General features: G+C 37.3%; 1 protein-coding gene across 2 annotated transcripts in view; it reads right to left on the reverse strand.

Moving 5' to 3' along the window:
• The window catches only part of KDM5A (lysine demethylase 5A), a 90,530-nt gene that overhangs the window by 6,785 nt on the left and 66,564 nt on the right, over positions 1-17,181 (reverse strand). The window contains exons 23-28 of one of the 2 annotated variants that reach the window (XM_058559069.1): positions 16,069-16,620; positions 15,546-15,689; positions 9,201-9,360; positions 7,544-7,764; positions 4,922-5,332; positions 2,700-2,762 (exon numbers count right to left, since the gene is read on the reverse strand). In XM_058559069.1, coding sequence (XP_058415052.1) covers positions 2,715-2,762; positions 4,922-5,332; positions 7,544-7,764; positions 9,201-9,360; positions 15,546-15,689; positions 16,069-16,620 — 1,536 coding nt within the window. In that variant the 3' untranslated portion in view covers positions 2,700-2,714. Of the gene's footprint in view, positions 1-2,699; positions 2,763-4,921; positions 5,333-7,543; positions 7,765-9,200; positions 9,361-15,545; positions 15,690-16,068; positions 16,621-17,181 lie in introns of those variants that run through there. The other variant, XM_058559067.1, reaches the window with a different exon arrangement.

Below are 17,181 nucleotides of genomic sequence, written 5' to 3' on the forward strand. Positions count from 1 at the left end.
ATTGTTTTTGTTCTGTAATTGCTTGTGTAATATTTACCTTCTGAAGTGTGTGCAGTAAAGAAAATAATTCATCGAAATGATCCTACTGTAGCAAACTATATTGAAGATAGAAAAAGGAGACAATAACTTCTGTGCAACAAGAGTAAAAATAAAGGTACTACAAGCAGGTGGAGATTGATAAAGTGCTGATTTGATAGTAGGTGAACTCCAGAGAAGTGTTTTGGCTATTTGGAGCTGGTAAAGGGAACTGGGACGATGACTGTGCTTCTCCAGGCTGCCCAGATCTAGGATATTACCCTGTTGACGACGCCACCCCTGAACCAACAGACAACTCTACTCCCATTCCAGTCCTCTCCACCCAGTCCAATCCCCATTCATGCTAATCCGTAGGATAAGCAAGTTACCAATTTAGCAGTATTGGCTGCCAAGAAAAGTGGCCCCATATCTTTTAAAATCTAACTTTGCACTATACTCACTGGCTTCCAGTTTCCCCAAATTAAATCTATCACTCTCTTTCAAATAAGGAGGACAACATTCTCCCTTTTGTGATTTTGGCTAGAGGTCCATTCCTAAGCCCAGCCTTCTACCATTCCAAACCAGTATATAAGTTTTCCTCAGACATTCATCAGTACACAGATTCTATCCCCGCCTACAGGTTATATAACAATTTAACCCCGATAATCTAGCAGGAAAAAACTGTCCTTCTCTTACTAATCTTTTTATCACATTCATCCACTAACAATCAAAACTCCAGTTCTACTTTTGTTTGAAAAGGCTCACAGGATCATTAAGCAAACTAAAGTTTGGAATGCCAACTGAATCCACAGAAGATTCTGACATAGGGACAACAGATTATATAGTAGCCTGAAAACCTAAGAATACACAATTTGGCTAACTGCATATTAAGGTCTAATAGTCATTTCCCCTTTCATTATTTCTGGGACATGAACTTACCAAATCACAAAAATAATTATTAAAAAATTTCGCAACTATGAGCTGTTTAAATATTAACTGATAAGAGATTTACCGTTATAGTACAAATAGGTTACTGCGTTTGGATTTGGGGAAATGTGTATTTAAAAGAGAAATACATTAAACAGAGGAAATAATGTTAGTTTGACATTTCATGTCTTGCTATAAGGTTTTATATTTACACAAGAAAAAATATTCGGCATATTGTATTTTCTTCATTTCTTACAGCATATTATTGCACTGGGAAAAAAGAAAGCCTGGCGATTTAGTGATATTCTCAGCTTAGTTACCCAATTGAGCTTTTGTTATTTTGGCATTCAACCTCTTTTGCGCCAAGGTTCCTTGCAAAAGCCAGATTTGAAAAATTAAAACAATTCACAATGAAGTACAACATAACTTGTGTTCAGAATCCTTGTGTATATTATTTTGGTGCTCTCAACATTAAGTGACCAACCACTAACCCTCCCATTCTGCCCAAGTTTGACGATTTCCCAAGACCCAGGAATTTCAGTGCTAAAACTAGGAAAGTCGGAGGCAAACTGGGACAGTTGGTCACCCTATCTCAACATTACCATAGTTTGTGTGTGTGTTCACTCATTTAGGTAATCCAACCTTAGATTATCTGTGCTAAAGGGAGATATGAACTGATAAAGCCACTGATAATGTAACTACTTTGGCAGAGACAACAGTATTTTTAAAAAGCTTATAAAATCACAGTGGCTAACAAATAGCAGAAGTGAGAGAGAGAAGTTTATAAACTTTATCTCTTTATTTACCATGCCAACCTTTTTTTTTTGTGAGGAAGGTTGGCCCTGAGCTAACACCTGCCAATCCTCCTCTTTCTGCTGAGACAGACGGGTCGTGGGCTAACATCCATGCCCATCTTCCTCCACTTTATATGGGACGCCACCACAGCATGGCTTGACAAGCAGTGTGTCGGTGTGTGCCAGGATCCGAACCGGCGAACCCCGGGCCGCCGCAGCAGAGTGTGCGCACTTAAGGCTTGTGCCACTGGGCCAGCCCCCCAACCTTCTTAGGGAAGTAGTTAATGGGTAAGGTAAAGGCCCACAGTACGAGAGTAAAAAAGGTAAAGGGAAAAAAGTCTATTTTCATAAGTAAGATGATTAAATATTTATTTTAACACAGAAAAAGATGTTACTTAAATATTAGCTTGAAAGAATTTGCTGCTTCAAGTTAACCTGTTTTACTCTTGGTACCAATTAGATTTCAATGAAAGGGACCAAGTCCAGGGAGAAAAAGATTCTGAACATTAAAACTAATTTTTTGAAAATAGTTCATTATTATTTTTAAAATAAATTTCAGCTTGAAGTTAATTTGATAGTAATAGAAGAGAGGTTTTTTTTTTAATCTTTTTTTCATATTATTCTGATAGTATTTTTCTTTTCTCTTTCTAAAACATCTTGAAAGTGAGGGTAGGTACACTCAAGTAATCCTTCAAAGTTTTCTCAATCTGCACATTTTGGGGGAAAAGTAATGTAATTACTAGTTAGAAAAATGTTAAATGTACATTTACCTAAATATGAATGAATCTTAGAAGTTATTTTTTGCCACATGATATTTTAAAGAACAGACTTCTCTAAAAAACAATCTTTCTTTGTCATCATTTTGTTCTGAAAGATGCGTGCCATGCATTAATCTGGTTTTCTTAGAGAACACAACACTATATTTCAAATTGAGAAAGTTATAAAATTCTTTACAAACCTTTTAAAGAAATATACCTTTTATTTAGAAAAACTAGTGTCAGGAACAAACTTGGAGAACCATAAAAACTGCAAAACAGCAATGATTGGCAAAATGTTTACAATCTGAAGTAACTTCTGTTTAAAATTAAACATTTTATAGAAATACAGCATTTACCAAGTTCCTTTAGCTAATGACAGGTTAAGGCATATATTGCTCACCTCTGTATGTGTTTTAACAGTTTAAAATAGACATTTTCTCTGCATATACAGCTAAATCTCCTTTTGCTCCATCAAAATGCAGATGATAACCTTCTAAATTTTTTAAGAAATACCAATAACATTAGGAGCAAATCTCAGGGCTCATTTAAAAATACTGATCACACCTTAACACTTACATTGCATTTCTGGTTAATAAGAGCTTTCATATCGATTCTCTCTCCTTATCCTCATAACCCTGAGAGTAAGGAGGGCATGTGTTAATTTAACAATTTTATAGCAGACGAGAAAAAAACTGCCTGTAGTGTTTATACGCTACAGGAAGATGGAAGGAATAACAGATGAACCAAACTATATTTTAAAATGCTGAGCAGAGGAGAAGGGAGAGATTAAGTGAAAAAGAGAAAAAAAGAAAAGGTAAAAGGTTCACGATGGTTATAAACATTGTAGGAAGGATGATAGGAAAGCCTGAAAAAGAAACACCGTAACTTGCTGCCAAGTCCTGAAACTGCCATAAAATTAGTTAGAGGAGAAAGAAAAGGGGGAAGCTTCTGCCAAACACTGAGCTGCTAATATTTCAGTACCCAAAGAGAAACAGTTAACCTTTCATCAGCCTCTTTAACAAACAAATTCAGATGAGAATAAATTCAAAATGAAAGATAAAAATAACACACACACACATCTAATGCATCTCCTAAAATGCTTTAAAATGTTTATAATATAGAAAAATGCTTATGAAATTAATAACGCAAGATACAAAAGTGAATAGACAGTATGACATGATATAAAACAAACTATACAGAAAAAGGATTGGAAGGAAACACACTGAAATATTTATAGCTGCTGTCCTTAGTAGGTTACGCTATGGAATATATTTAACTATATATTCATTTTCTAAAAATAAGTGGAAAACTTTTGTGTTATCCAGTTTTTGAATGTGCTTTGTACTTACAACTCAATTATTGGTGGGGTGGGTATATTAGTGGAGAGAATCTGGTATGGAAGCCAGGGAACCAGCGTTCTAGTTTTGGTTTTGCCACTAATTAGCTTTGTGACTTTGGTCACATCATTTATCTTCACTGAGTCCCGGTTTCATCATTTGTAAAATTAAGAGCCCCGACAAAGTAACCTCTTCAAGCTCTAACAAGTATCTTGACTGAGGAGGGAAGTAAGGGAATGATGATGCAGTTGTATTTATTTTGTTCATATCCTCAAACTGAGAAGCTATTAAAATTCTAAATATCAAGTGGTATAATGAGCAAAATAAAATTAAGACTATGAATTTACCAATAATCTTGATGGGAACCATAATATATACCTCCAGTCATTTAATGAACTGAGATTTTTCATAAACTCCGTCTTTCTCAGAAGCTCATAACGTCAATATTACCTAAAGAATGGCCATCACATACTTTACTATACTTAAAATATAGGGCTAAAAATTTTAAAACAATATCTTTAAAGGTCTTAATTATTTTTTGCAAAGAATTTGAAAAAAATCATATTCCATTTAGGGGAGAGTGCACATAGGCCTGAGTGTGGATAAGACACAGACCAAAAGCGGAGATTTAACCCCTTAGTTTTAGGTCTTTAGAACAAACTTGAACACAATTTGCCATAGCTCTTAGACTACTGGCCCAGGAATTTTTCAGGCCATTATGGCTATATGGCTAACTAACAAGGTGTTAGTTCTCCAAGTCACCCTACAAGAAAGGCACGAGACTACCGTGAAACTTGTTATGCCAACGCATACGAAATGCACCGCTGCCCAGGGTTATCACAGAGCTTCTCTCTGCTCTTGTCTCAGCGTGTTCACTAAGTATATGATTTTTAAAGCACAATATTTCTTCTATTAAGCACACTGACCTAAGAGCCTCATAATTCAAGATAGTCTATAAAAACTGTAGAAACCATACTATGTTGGAAGCCTAACTCCTGGAATCAAAATCAGACTATCATTGTATCAAACCTATGTCTCCACAACTGTTGCTCCTTGTCCTCTCTCACTCGTCTATACAGTTAGAGCTCACCTTGTCCTTGCAGGGCCTTTGGCAGTTTTGTGCTGCACACACAGCATTCTCATCGTCCGATTCCTCCGCTCCTGACCAGTCATACTTTGAGGGGATGTCCAGCACTTTCTTCTCTCTCTTCTTCTCAGTATTCTCTTTTACCAGTTCAACCTTGGCTGCAGCAGCCTTCTCCTTCTTTTTCTTTCTCTCTTCTTCTTTTGCTAGTTTCTTGGCCAGTTTGTTAAGCTCCTTTGATTTTTCTGCACTTAATTTTAACTTCTTCTTTTTAGGTTTATCCATTTTCTTTAACTCCTTGGACTTCTGTTTTCCTTCTCCAAAAAGCTGCTCTACTTTTTCTAGCTTCCGTCTCCGTTTCTTCTCTAAAGAGTCCTTTCCTTTTATTTTTAATGGTTTCTCTTCCATGCTGTCATCCTTCAAAAATATAAGATTAGAAACAATTTTAAAGCAAGACACTTAAAAACAGTTTTATTCTCTTATATGAGGTACTGAGAATAGTCAAATTCATAGAGACAGAAAATAGAATAGAGAATACCAAGGGCTCGGGGGAGGAGGAAATGGGATTTATTGCCTAAATGGGTACAGAGTTTCTGTTTGGGATGATTAAAAAGTTCTGGAAATGGATAGTAGTGATAGTTGCATAACATTGTGAATGTAATTAATACAACTGAATTGTATACTTAAAAAGGGTTAACACTGTAAATTTTATGTTGCGTACATTATACCACAATAAATATTCTAAAGGTATCTAAAAGACATTTTAAGAAGGCAAATACAATATTCAGTGAAGATAACTCAATAGTAGAAAATAATGGCAAGCACTAAATAAAATATCTGACTTATTTTTAGCTTACTAGGTGAAAAAAGGGCAAAAAAGTTCATTGTTAGCATATATTAATATAGTCTGTACCACCTCTATTTAATTGAGATGAAAACATACACAGAAAGTGAAATGTACACTAAATTGTCATAACTTTTTTGGTCTTCATTTACCACTATTAAAGTTCTTTACTAACTTAACTACTAAATTCTTGGTGGTTAAGAAGGTATCAAAAATGTCGGCAAAACATATAAAATTGTATCCACGATCTCATTACAAAGTGTATATAGTGACTTTGGCAAAGGCTAGAAAATAGCTGATGTGACAAAGCAAAAAAATTTTGTCATTTTTCTTTCCAACTTTCTAATATTGTTCCTATTATGTGCCAATTGTAATAAACATTAAAAATTTTAATAGTAAAAGTATGTCTAGTAACAGAAACAAACACTGAAAAACATTAGCTTGATAATTACTTAAGAACTAACACTTGAGGGCCGGCCCCGTGGCTTAGCGGTTAAGTGTGCGCACTCCACTACTGGCAGCCCGGGTTCGGATCCCAGGCACACACTGACGCACCACTTCTCCGGCCACACTGAGGCCACGTCCCACATACAGCAACTAGAAGGATGTGCAACTATGACATGCAACTATCTACTGGGGTTTTGGGGGAAAAAAGGAGGAGGATTGGCAATAGATGTTAACGCAGAGCCGGTCTTCCTCAGCAAAACGAGGAGGATTAGCATGGATGTTAGCTCAGGGCTGATCTTCCTCACAAAAAAAAAAAAAAAAGAAGAACTAACAGTTGAGAATTAATTTTTCCACAGATTTGAAACTGGAAAAATCTTTGACAGGAACCCAAGAATCTGCAGAATCCAAAGAACAATGCATTATAAATATCTTAAGTCTATCCCATCTTGAACAAGATATTTAACCTCTCAATACTTTGTGTTTCTTTATATGTAAAATAAAGAGGATCAGATGAGACAATGGATGTGATGAAAATGCTTTGTAGACTGGAAAACACTATCTAAATTAGGCTACCTTCAATCTGACCTCCAAACTAAAAACAAACTGCAGTAACCAAAAACAAACTGCAGTATGCTAAGTGTATCTGTATCAACTGTTGGTGACATTGTACCATCCCATTACGTGGAAACAAGTAACAGAAAAGAACAATGAAAAGAATACTAGGAGTCAAATGCCCCAGTTAGAATCCAGGTCTCTTTGTTTTTACTATATGTGTGACCTTAGGCAAGTTTCCACATATCCGACTCTTAATTTCTTCATATGCAGAATGGGCTAAATACTTGCCCTGATTATTCTTTCCCCTCTCCCCTTCAGGGTTATGGTAAGGATCAAATGAGATCCCGGATATAAAAACATTGTATAAATTACAAATTGCTATGCAAGTGTAACATATGGATGCAGACTCTCCCTCCCACCCCAATGTACTTCTATTTAACCATTCCTTTGCTTCTTTTTTTTAACCACTATAATTTTCCCCTGCCTAACTTTTGGGCCTTTCAACAGTGGGAGAGTAGGCTAAGGAGGCTGTTCTAAACTAGTGATTTCCAGGACCTCCTTTTTTTTTAAGCAAAAATGGCCTTTTTTTCCAAATTAAATATTACATAAAATCTCAATAAAGAAAACCACGAAGCAGAACAACTTTGGCTTAATGGGAAAGTAGGACAGCCAGAGTTATTACCCACTCAGCCATCCCCCTACCAGCATTTGTGGTACTTCCAAGGAACTTGGGCATCTAAATAGTTTTAAAACCACTGTTTAAGTAAGCTTTAAATCCATACCTCCATGATATGCAAGAATCTGTCTTCCGAAGGTGGGTGTGTGGCCTGCAAAATTCGCCATATGTGTTGAGTCTCATCCAGAGATACCTCTAGGAGATCTCCAACCATCATAAGTTCTTCCAGCTGGGCTTTAGCTCCAGGTGATAAATCCAACACTGGAGGTTCCAAACTTCGGGGCACCAAAGGGCTCTTCCGAGGTTGTTTCCTTGGGGTGCTAGAACCTTTCCAAAAAAATGTAACACAAAACAAAAAAATGAAAACTATGGAAAAAAATACAATGTTTTCAAAGTAAATATTTAGGGGAACAGTCCCTCCTCCCCCAAAGTGAAAATGAAATTAATAACAAATACAGAACAAAAAGACCTAGAATTCTAACACCTACTCTAAAAAATTGGTTTAGAGTTTAAAAAAACTGGTTCCTTATTGATTCTTTATCCTGTGACTGCAGGGGAAGGGTAATGGAAAGAATCTCTTAATCCATGCTCTCTCCATTTTAGATGACACCAAAAGATTGAGCATATAGCTGCCTTATATGAATAAGTAGTTATCTCCCTAATGAACAGACAATAACATGCTACTCCATAAAATCCTGAATTTTACTATGAAGAAAAAGCACCCTCCATTTCCTAGAGGTGTGACCTAAAGCAGTGTGACTTATTTTCACTGGGGAAAAAGAAAAGTGACCATAAGAGAGAAATTATCTACCAAGGAAAGGAAGAACTTTTTAAGAATTAAAGCTTTCCAAAACCAGAATGGGGGCCAGCACCGTGGCGCAAGCGGTTAAGTGCGCGCACTCTGCTGCAGTGGCCCGGGGTTTACAGGTTCGGATCCCGGGCACGCAGCGACACACCACCTGTCAAGCCATGCTGTGGTGGTGTCCCATATAAAGTAGAGGAAGATGGGCACAGATGTTAGCCCAGGGCCAATCTCCCTCAGCAAAAAAAAAAAAAAGAGGAGGATTGGCATCGGATGTTAGCTCAGGGCTGATCTTCCTCACAAAAAAAAAAGGGGGGGATGGCGCCTGCCCTGTGGCTTAGCAGTTAAGTGTGCACGCTCCACTACTGGTGGCCTGGGTTCGGATCCTGGGCATGCACCGACGCACTGCTTGTCTGGCCATGCTGACGCGGCGTCCCACATACAGCAACTAGAAGGACGTGCAACTATGACCTACAACTATCTACTGGGGCCTTGGGGAGAAAAAGGGAAAAAAAGGAGGACTGGCAATAGATGTTAGCTCAGGAGTGGTCTTCCTCAGCAAAAAGAGGAGGATTGGCTGTTAGCTCAGGCTACACACACACACACACACACACACACACTGAATAGTCTTAAAAAGCAGCAAGTTCCTCACCAACTGGTAATGAACAAATAGAGGTTAATGATTACCTATCAGGGATTTTATATAAATGAGAGATGAGACTAGATGGCCTCTAAAGTTCTTCTAACTAGGATTTAATAATTCTATGTAAGTTTTCAGGTTATCCCATACTGACAGAAAATGCAAATAGGGACTGGATTTCCTAACAAAATTGCATTTTCAGGTTCTCTTAGGATTTCATGGCCAGGATTTGTATTTAAGAGAGATTCACAGTCTTAATTAATACGTTTTTTCTCACTGGTTTGAGGCTTATCTTCTCCACATTGTTTTAAAGGTTAATACCTTGAGAACAACTCTTAGAAGCAGAAGAATAAGCATGTTCTGCACAGAAGGAAGGCGCTGTCCACATGTGAGTGACCACCTCCTCAGACTTGATGGGAATCTCCTCATCACAAAAAAGATTGGGTTCCAGACTACTAGAGGACTTCACGCTGGCTGTGTCCTGAAGAAGAAAGAAACAGGCATATTCAGAATTAGAACCACTTAACCTATCCTATGATAAGATCTAAATGCAGGCTTTCAGGTTGAAGCTTCTAATATACTAAAACCATGATCTTAAAATTAAATATATGGTATTAAATAAGTAGAAAATGTCTATTGGGGAAAAAAACAGTAATCACCACAGTTTCAAGCCAAAAGGGAAAGAGTAAAGCTCAAAAATAATCCAGAGATAATAAACCTACAAGAAAAATACCATTAAGTAATCTAATCTCTGTGGTCTAGTGGTAAAGATTTGGCATTCTCACTGCCGAGGCCTGGGTTCATTTCCTAGTCAAGGAGCCACACCACACACCTGCTGGTTGTCATACTGTGGCGGCTGCATGTTGCTGTGATGCTGAAAGCTGTGCCACCGGTATTTCAAATATCAGCAGGGTCACCCATGGTGGACAGGTTTCAGGGGAGCTTCCAGACTAAGACAGACTAGGAAGAAGGACCTGGCCACCCACTCCTGAAAAAATTGTCTATGAAAACCCTGTGAACAGGAGCAGAGCACTGTCTGATATAGCACCAGAAGATGAAGGGATGGCTCCAAAAGATGGGGCCGGGTTCTGCTCTGCAGTACACAGGGTCACTAGGAGTCAGAATTGACTTGATGGCACTAACAACAAAATCTACCTTCTACAGTCTACAATTCATAAAACTCCTATACCCCAAAGTTAAGGAACTCTGACCCTTTAAAAAAACATGAAATGGACTTAAGAGAGGAAAAAAGGTTTAGATGTGCTATCTTAAGGACACAAACCATTTAATCCTCACTAAAGGTTTTCAAGCCTAGAAGCTTACCAATTGCTCTTACTTAACAGAATGAAGAGCCTGATGGATAATATTCAAATTATACAACTCTGACAGCTCTAATTAGGTCTCATGATTCTCCCCTGTAGTTAGTTTCCATAAGCTCACATGTACAGCTTTAATGGTAAGAGTGCAATCAGGAAGACAGAAATTATAAATATTTCAACAGAGAATTTAACAAAGTGAACTGGTCAAATGTATATTAAAGGCTTGAAAAGGCCAAATGAAAACATCGAGGTCATACTAAGATAACTGCAAGAAAGAGTTGCCACTCCCAGGTCTTGAGGTAACAGAGAAGAGAAGTGGGGTTCTTAGAATCTAAAAGCTCAGAGAAGGGGCCCTGTAGAGTTGAGGCGGGACCCAGACCTCTGAGGGAGAAGCAGTGGCCAGTTAGTTCTGCTATCTTTAATGGAAGACGAAGTAATTGGTTTCAGGAGTGTGAAAAAAACAACTAGAAATTGGAACCAGTTGCCACTGCCAGGGTTAAAAAAAAAAAAAGACAAAACCGCATACAGTTCAGATGATGACAAGGAATGGAGAATAAAACAGGGAAGATCAAGTCGCGTCTCACTGTTCAGGCCTTTAAATTTTCTCTAATGCTTTCTACTGGCAGAAGGGAGGCAGCAGGCAAAGGACAAATGTGTAGAGCAGTGGTTGGCAAACTACAGTCTGTGGGCCAAACCCAGTTGGCAGCTTGTTTTTTGTATGGAACATGAGCTAAGAATAGTTTTCACATTTTTAGAGTTGTTAAAAAAAAATAAAATAAAATGCAATAGAGACCACACATGGCATGCAAAGCCTAAAATATTTACTATACATTATTATATATATATAATATATATTATTAACACACATTAGTGTTTATTAATATATATATTACTTTACAGAAGAAGTTTACCAACCCCTGGAGTAGAGTCCCAGCCCCAGCAATACAAAGTAGAGTATAAGCGTGGGTTAGGAGATGAGAGAACAGTTTAATGACTAACGCAACACCTGATTCTCTGTGTAGGGTACATGAAACGAAAATCTATTGTTATCGTGAGACGACGCTTAATTAAACAAGATAATTAAAAAGTTTTATAAGAAGATTCTGGAAGACAATGCCACTCAGAATTCAGGAATAGCAGTTCATAGTCTTCTTCCCTATTTAAAAATTTAAGTCCTAAAAAGCAACAGATGGGAGAGTACTTTAGTTCCCAGATGCTTCTTCTCACTGACTAGAATTGTCTTTTCTCATTGACTCTAGTCATTTCATTGTAACTCATGCAGGGAACTTTCTGTTAAGCTTTCAAAATGGAAAGGTCAGTGATCAGAAAATCATGGAAAATAATGATAGGTAAAAACAAATTTAAAAAAAAATTACTTCCTCAAATGTGAAGAGGTACAAAAATGACTTTTGTAAGTTAAAGATGCATTTTTAGTCCTAGAGCAATCACTGAAAAAAATAAAAGAGGCATACGTAAGAAGCCAATAAAGGAAATAAAATGAAGCATTAAAAAAATTTTCAATTAACCCAAAAGAAGGCAGGAAAACAGAAACAGAGAGACAAAAAGCAAAAGAGGTTAATAAAAAATAAATAGCAAGATAGTCAACTTAAAGCCAACCATGTGAAAAATAACATCAAATGTAAATTGACTAAACTCTAATTAAAAGACAGAGATTGTAATACAGTCATGTGTCTCTTAACGACAGGGACACATTCTAAGAAATGCATCACTAGGCAATTTCATTGTTGTGCGACAGAGTAAACTGAAGGGGAACAAAATTTGCCACCCCAAAATGTCTCTAACACAAGGATTATTTTAGGCTGATTGTTTTTAAGAAACAAAAGACTCAGAAAGTTCTGTTACCTCCCCCTTAACTGCCTAAAAGAACTCAGATAAAAAAACCTATTTCAGGAAGTGAGCTATCACCTTAGCGTCACATCAACTAGGTGTAGAATGGGAGGAATCACATCAATTAGGTGTAGAATGGGAGGAACTAAGAAAAGCCTGTTTGTTGGGCTCCCTTCTTTGTTCTTCTATTTCTGTGTGGCCAAACACTTCTTTTCCAAACATTTGCTCCTTTTCACCTACCTATGAATTCCCTTCCTTCCCTTTGAAGTCACTGAGTCTCCCCACTCCTGATATCTTCTTTTGTCTTTAGCTGAGGATGGTGTTTAAGGTGAGGGCTTTGGTCATTTTGGTAAGTTACTTGGTTTTCCTGGATTTCTCCCATGTATACATGTTACTAAACTTTTGTTTTTCTTCTGTTAATCTGTCTGATGTCAATTTAATTCTTAGACCAGCCAGAAGAACCTACAAGAGTAGAGGAAAATTTCTTCCTACAGTACCTACACAAACCTAGATGGCATAGCCTACTACAAACCTAGGCTATATGGGACTAATCTTATGGGACCACCATCATATATGTGGTCCATTGCTGACCTAAACGTCATTATGCGGTGCATGAATGTATTACTTAAAAAAAAAAACAAAAAAACAAGACATAGCCATATATTTTACAAAACATATATGCAGAATTACAGACTAGAAAAGACTCTACTATATATGCTGTCTACAAGAGATACATTTTAAATATAAAACACAGATAGGATGAAAGTAAAAGGACTAATAAACAGCAAGCTTAAACAAATTACTCTCCCTAAGGAGGAAAATTACAGTTCAGTTCCACTAATGGCAAATATGCAGCAAAGGCAGAATGGCTTTTCAGTGAAAAATGTGTTTTGTATACAGATCTGTCACTCCATCTGGTATTAGGTGGGACTAAAGTCTCAGACAAAACCTACTCTATTTCCAACAAAGCTCAAGCCACTCAAGCATTACCAAGGGTGGAGAAGAAAAAAAAATGAAAGAATCCAAGTGCTTAACTTGCCTTTCTCTAAAATAAGCAATTACTGGGATACAATAAAGAACTTCCTGGGAGATAATAGCTACCACTATTGTATATCCTCAATTTCTGAGGTAATTCTACACATATATGCATTTGCAAAACATAAACTGTAATATGGATGGACAGTTTCCTAAGTAAAAGTAAACAATATGCTTTAAAAGCAAATAATCATATGAATATTTGAAAGAAGGCTATCCCAGACACAACTGCAAAAGATCCATGACAGACTTTGCTTCATTAAATATATGTTTTCCTAAGTAATGATTTTCTTGAATTGCTACTGAGTATTTCAGTGGTGACTGTAGGATATTAGACGTAAAATGAAGTAAACAGTGCAAAGCATAAACCATCTGTTTAAAACATTTGAATGCTATGATAACTAAGATCAAATGACTGATTTTATTTTTCTATATAATTATCTGTTCTTCCTAAACCAGTAGGGCTCTCTTCCTCAAGCAAAGACATTAAATTCAAACTATTTTAAGGATTAATTCATGGTCACAATCAGGGGACATCAAAGAGAAAAATCACCAAGCCAATTGCAAATAAAATGGCAAACAAAATTTTCATTATACAGTGTGCTAGTTCTATGGGAAAATATTCGAGTATAATTTTTTTTAATGTGAAGATACCAACATCAAGGTAAATTTGACCTTGAATTACCATAAGTCTTGCCACCATTCTTCCACTCTTCTAAGCTATCAAATACATTGCTAACACTATAAAATCCATAATTTTATTTTTCTACCCTGCCAATACCCTCTACCAAAGAACAGACTATAAGCTAAGACCCTGTGTAAATACTGCAAAAAACGATTATTCCATACAACCAGATCAAACCACAGTTTTGATCTCCAGCCCCGAAATCATGTAATACTTGTGACGTTTTGTTTTCATAGGTGACCAATCTGCTTCCAAGCGAAGTTCATCCTATTTAGCAATTCTAGAGCAGTGGTTGATCCTTAATGTGCCAGAAAGATAACAACTCAAGTATTGGAGGCCTCTAAGCTATGGCAAAAGGCAATTCTAGTATTAGCTAACTAACTTATATGTGGGCTGCATTCCCTTTCAGCTGCTCCTGGTCATCCTATGTAACTTTATAAACAAAGAAGATCATTAACTTCAGGATAACAAGGTGTTTAGAACCTTATGTTAACAGGCTAATTCAAGTTTCAACTTTTCTCAAGTCTTTAATTCATATATCTAAAAACTCCCTCATTAAAACATCCCCTGGATCCATTTTTACCTTGAGAAAAATATTTTCCAGCAGATAATTTACAAGCATCTATGATAGATGGTTTTAATTTTACATCCTGGGAGTTTACTGCTGGTGGTATTAACGCTCTAAGAATGAGCTTACCTACCTGATCTGCATGCTGAAAAGACAAATAAAAGATAGTTAAGGGGTAGTGAAAAGAATACAACCTAGTTTTTTCATACATCAGAGTACAAATTCCCTGGTTACAGGCATAGATTCTAAACAGATCAATAAAGAATAATACAAAACAGATCAATGGATTAACTGTAACCTGGCAGGGTCTCGGCCTAGGTCACAATGTTATTACTACGTAAAAGACAAAGGACTTGGGCCTGACATGAACTAACAATAAAATGCTGATAGGATCCAACAGAAAACAAATTTGCCAAAACCTTCTCTTCATCATCAGTGTGGTGTCATTATCAAAATAATCATATTGAGGGCAAATAATTTGTTTTAATTGTAACTATAATTTCGCAAATTTGAACCATAGGCCCAAGTATGACCCATCTCTGAATATGACATTCTACTCAGCACCATCCAGATGATAGATCAGAGGAAAACACCCAAAGCACAGCTAGAATAGGATTTTTTTTTTTTTGTGAGGAAGCCCTGAGCTAACATCCATGCCAATCCTCCTCCTTTTGCTGAGGAAGACTGGCCCTGGGCTAGCATCTGTGCACATCTTCCTCCACTTTATATGGGACGCCGCCACAGCATGGCTTGACAAGCAGTGCATCAGTGCACGCCCGGTATCTGAACCCGGGCCGCCAGCAGCGGAGCACGCATACTTAACTGCTACACCACAGGGCCGGTCCCTAGAATGGGATTCTTAAAACATAACCACACAGACTTTAACAACTCAAAGAAAAAAATATTGAAATCAGCCATGAAAGCTTTCAGTAACTTAAACGCATAATTTTTCTAGTCCCTCTAAGCCACAAGGAGTTACAAGGTAAGAAAGATAAACACCTATTTTTAAAAAATTCCATCCTTTAAAAAAATTGTTATTTCATCAATCTATATTTTTTGGAGCTTTGAAAAAATGCTATCACCATAAACTCAGGATAGATAGATGACTGACTTTTTCTTCCACTTTCAGGCCTCAAACATCAGTGCTCAATAGCTTTTTTAACAAACCCAGTGACCAGGTATGTATCCATACAGCTTGTCCACGTAATTACCTTCATATCATAGCCATATGTCTCTCGAATGTCTTCGTCAGAATCTGTTTCTTCATCATCATAGTCCATTGTTTGTCGAGGGGAAGAAGACACACTGCTTGCAACCCGGTTAAAAGCAGACTGCTGAAAACTAGGTAAGTGTCCCTAAACGACAAACAATTCCAAGACGAAAAGAGAGACATACAAATAAACATAGGTAATTAATATGTGCTTAAGACCACCAAAATATAATGAATTTGCCAAGTGGCTAACACGGTTCAACTGTTAATAAAGATCAAATTATTTGACTATGATGCCAAGATCCACCTGAATGATATTTCCAGGTAATATTTCACTAAAATAACCTAGATATACAACCAAAGAAAATCCTATGGGTATACGAAAGAAGACATTATGAAAATATAGTTGCTGGCAACTTAATGTTGTTTTCCTAATCAATTGGTAAGACAGATTTGATTTACTATTTACACACTGACAAATATTATCCCATGAAATAGAAAAAGAAAGAAAATCCTAAACTTGCCTGTAAGTCTGGATTGGCAGCTGCTTTTTGGAGTTCTGCACTGATGATCTTTTCAGTTTTTTCTCGAGCTGCCTGCTCTACCATACGCTGGCTCAACACAGACAGTTTGGCCAGAGCAGAGGATAGTTCATCTGTGGCAAGGGCCTGCCGTGCTCTATCTTGCCAACTCATAGCACGTTCTGTCAAACACTGTAGGGCCTCTCCTTCAGGCAACCGTACAGGCAACTTCTGAAGGGATACCAGGAGTGACAGAATAGTCTCTAGCCTTGGCCTTCGAGACCGCATACAAAGAGGGCAAAGGAATTTTATTTCTTTAGCCTGCCAGCTAGACCCTTTTTTCTGGGAACTTGACTTAGGAAGGGGAACACAGCTGTTATGGAACCAGTCTTTGCAGAGTTCACACTGTAGCATAAACCCACTGGCTGTCTTGCGGCAAATGCAAAATTTTACTTCTTCTATGCGGTCCACCATTGTCATCTTGGCTAGGTTGGCTGCTCTGAGGGAATGCATGGCTTCAATCTCTTTTTGCTCCCGTTCTTTGAAAACTGCCACCTGTATACAACAAACATTTAATTGAAAGGAGTCACTGCAAAATACTCCAAAAATACCAAATCCTCAAGGCTGAGGGATCATCTCCAAGCTGTGGCCTCATGGTGACAAAGCACTGTCCTTTAAAAAAAAATTAGTTGTCAATCACTTCCTAAAATTGAGGGTAGCCTGACCGTTTCCATGCAAACATTCCTCATCTGCGAAATGGGCAAATTCATATTTGATCATTTACATCAGTAGAGTACTTTGAATTTTTCTGTAGGATGCAGTAGAAAGACAGTATGCCTTGAAGTCAAGCAACCTGGGTATGAAGGCTGGCTCTTGTACTTACAGACTGTTGAGCTGGGGCACAAGATTTCTGAATCTTAGTTTTCTGAAAAATGAGAATACCACTAACCGTATGTTTTTTTAAAGATTAAATAAGATAACACATGAAAGTGCCTAACTTGGTGCCTGGCACAAGGTAAACACTCAATAAATATTAGTTCCTCTTGTAATTCCCCTTGTAATTCACTTCCTGGGGGGAAGTTCTATACAAATCAATTTGTATTTCTTTCTGGAAGG

This window comes from Diceros bicornis, chromosome 17, assembly GCF_020826845.1.
Source record: "Diceros bicornis minor isolate mBicDic1 chromosome 17, mDicBic1.mat.cur, whole genome shotgun sequence".
Taxonomy (NCBI): domain Eukaryota; kingdom Metazoa; phylum Chordata; class Mammalia; order Perissodactyla; family Rhinocerotidae; genus Diceros; species Diceros bicornis.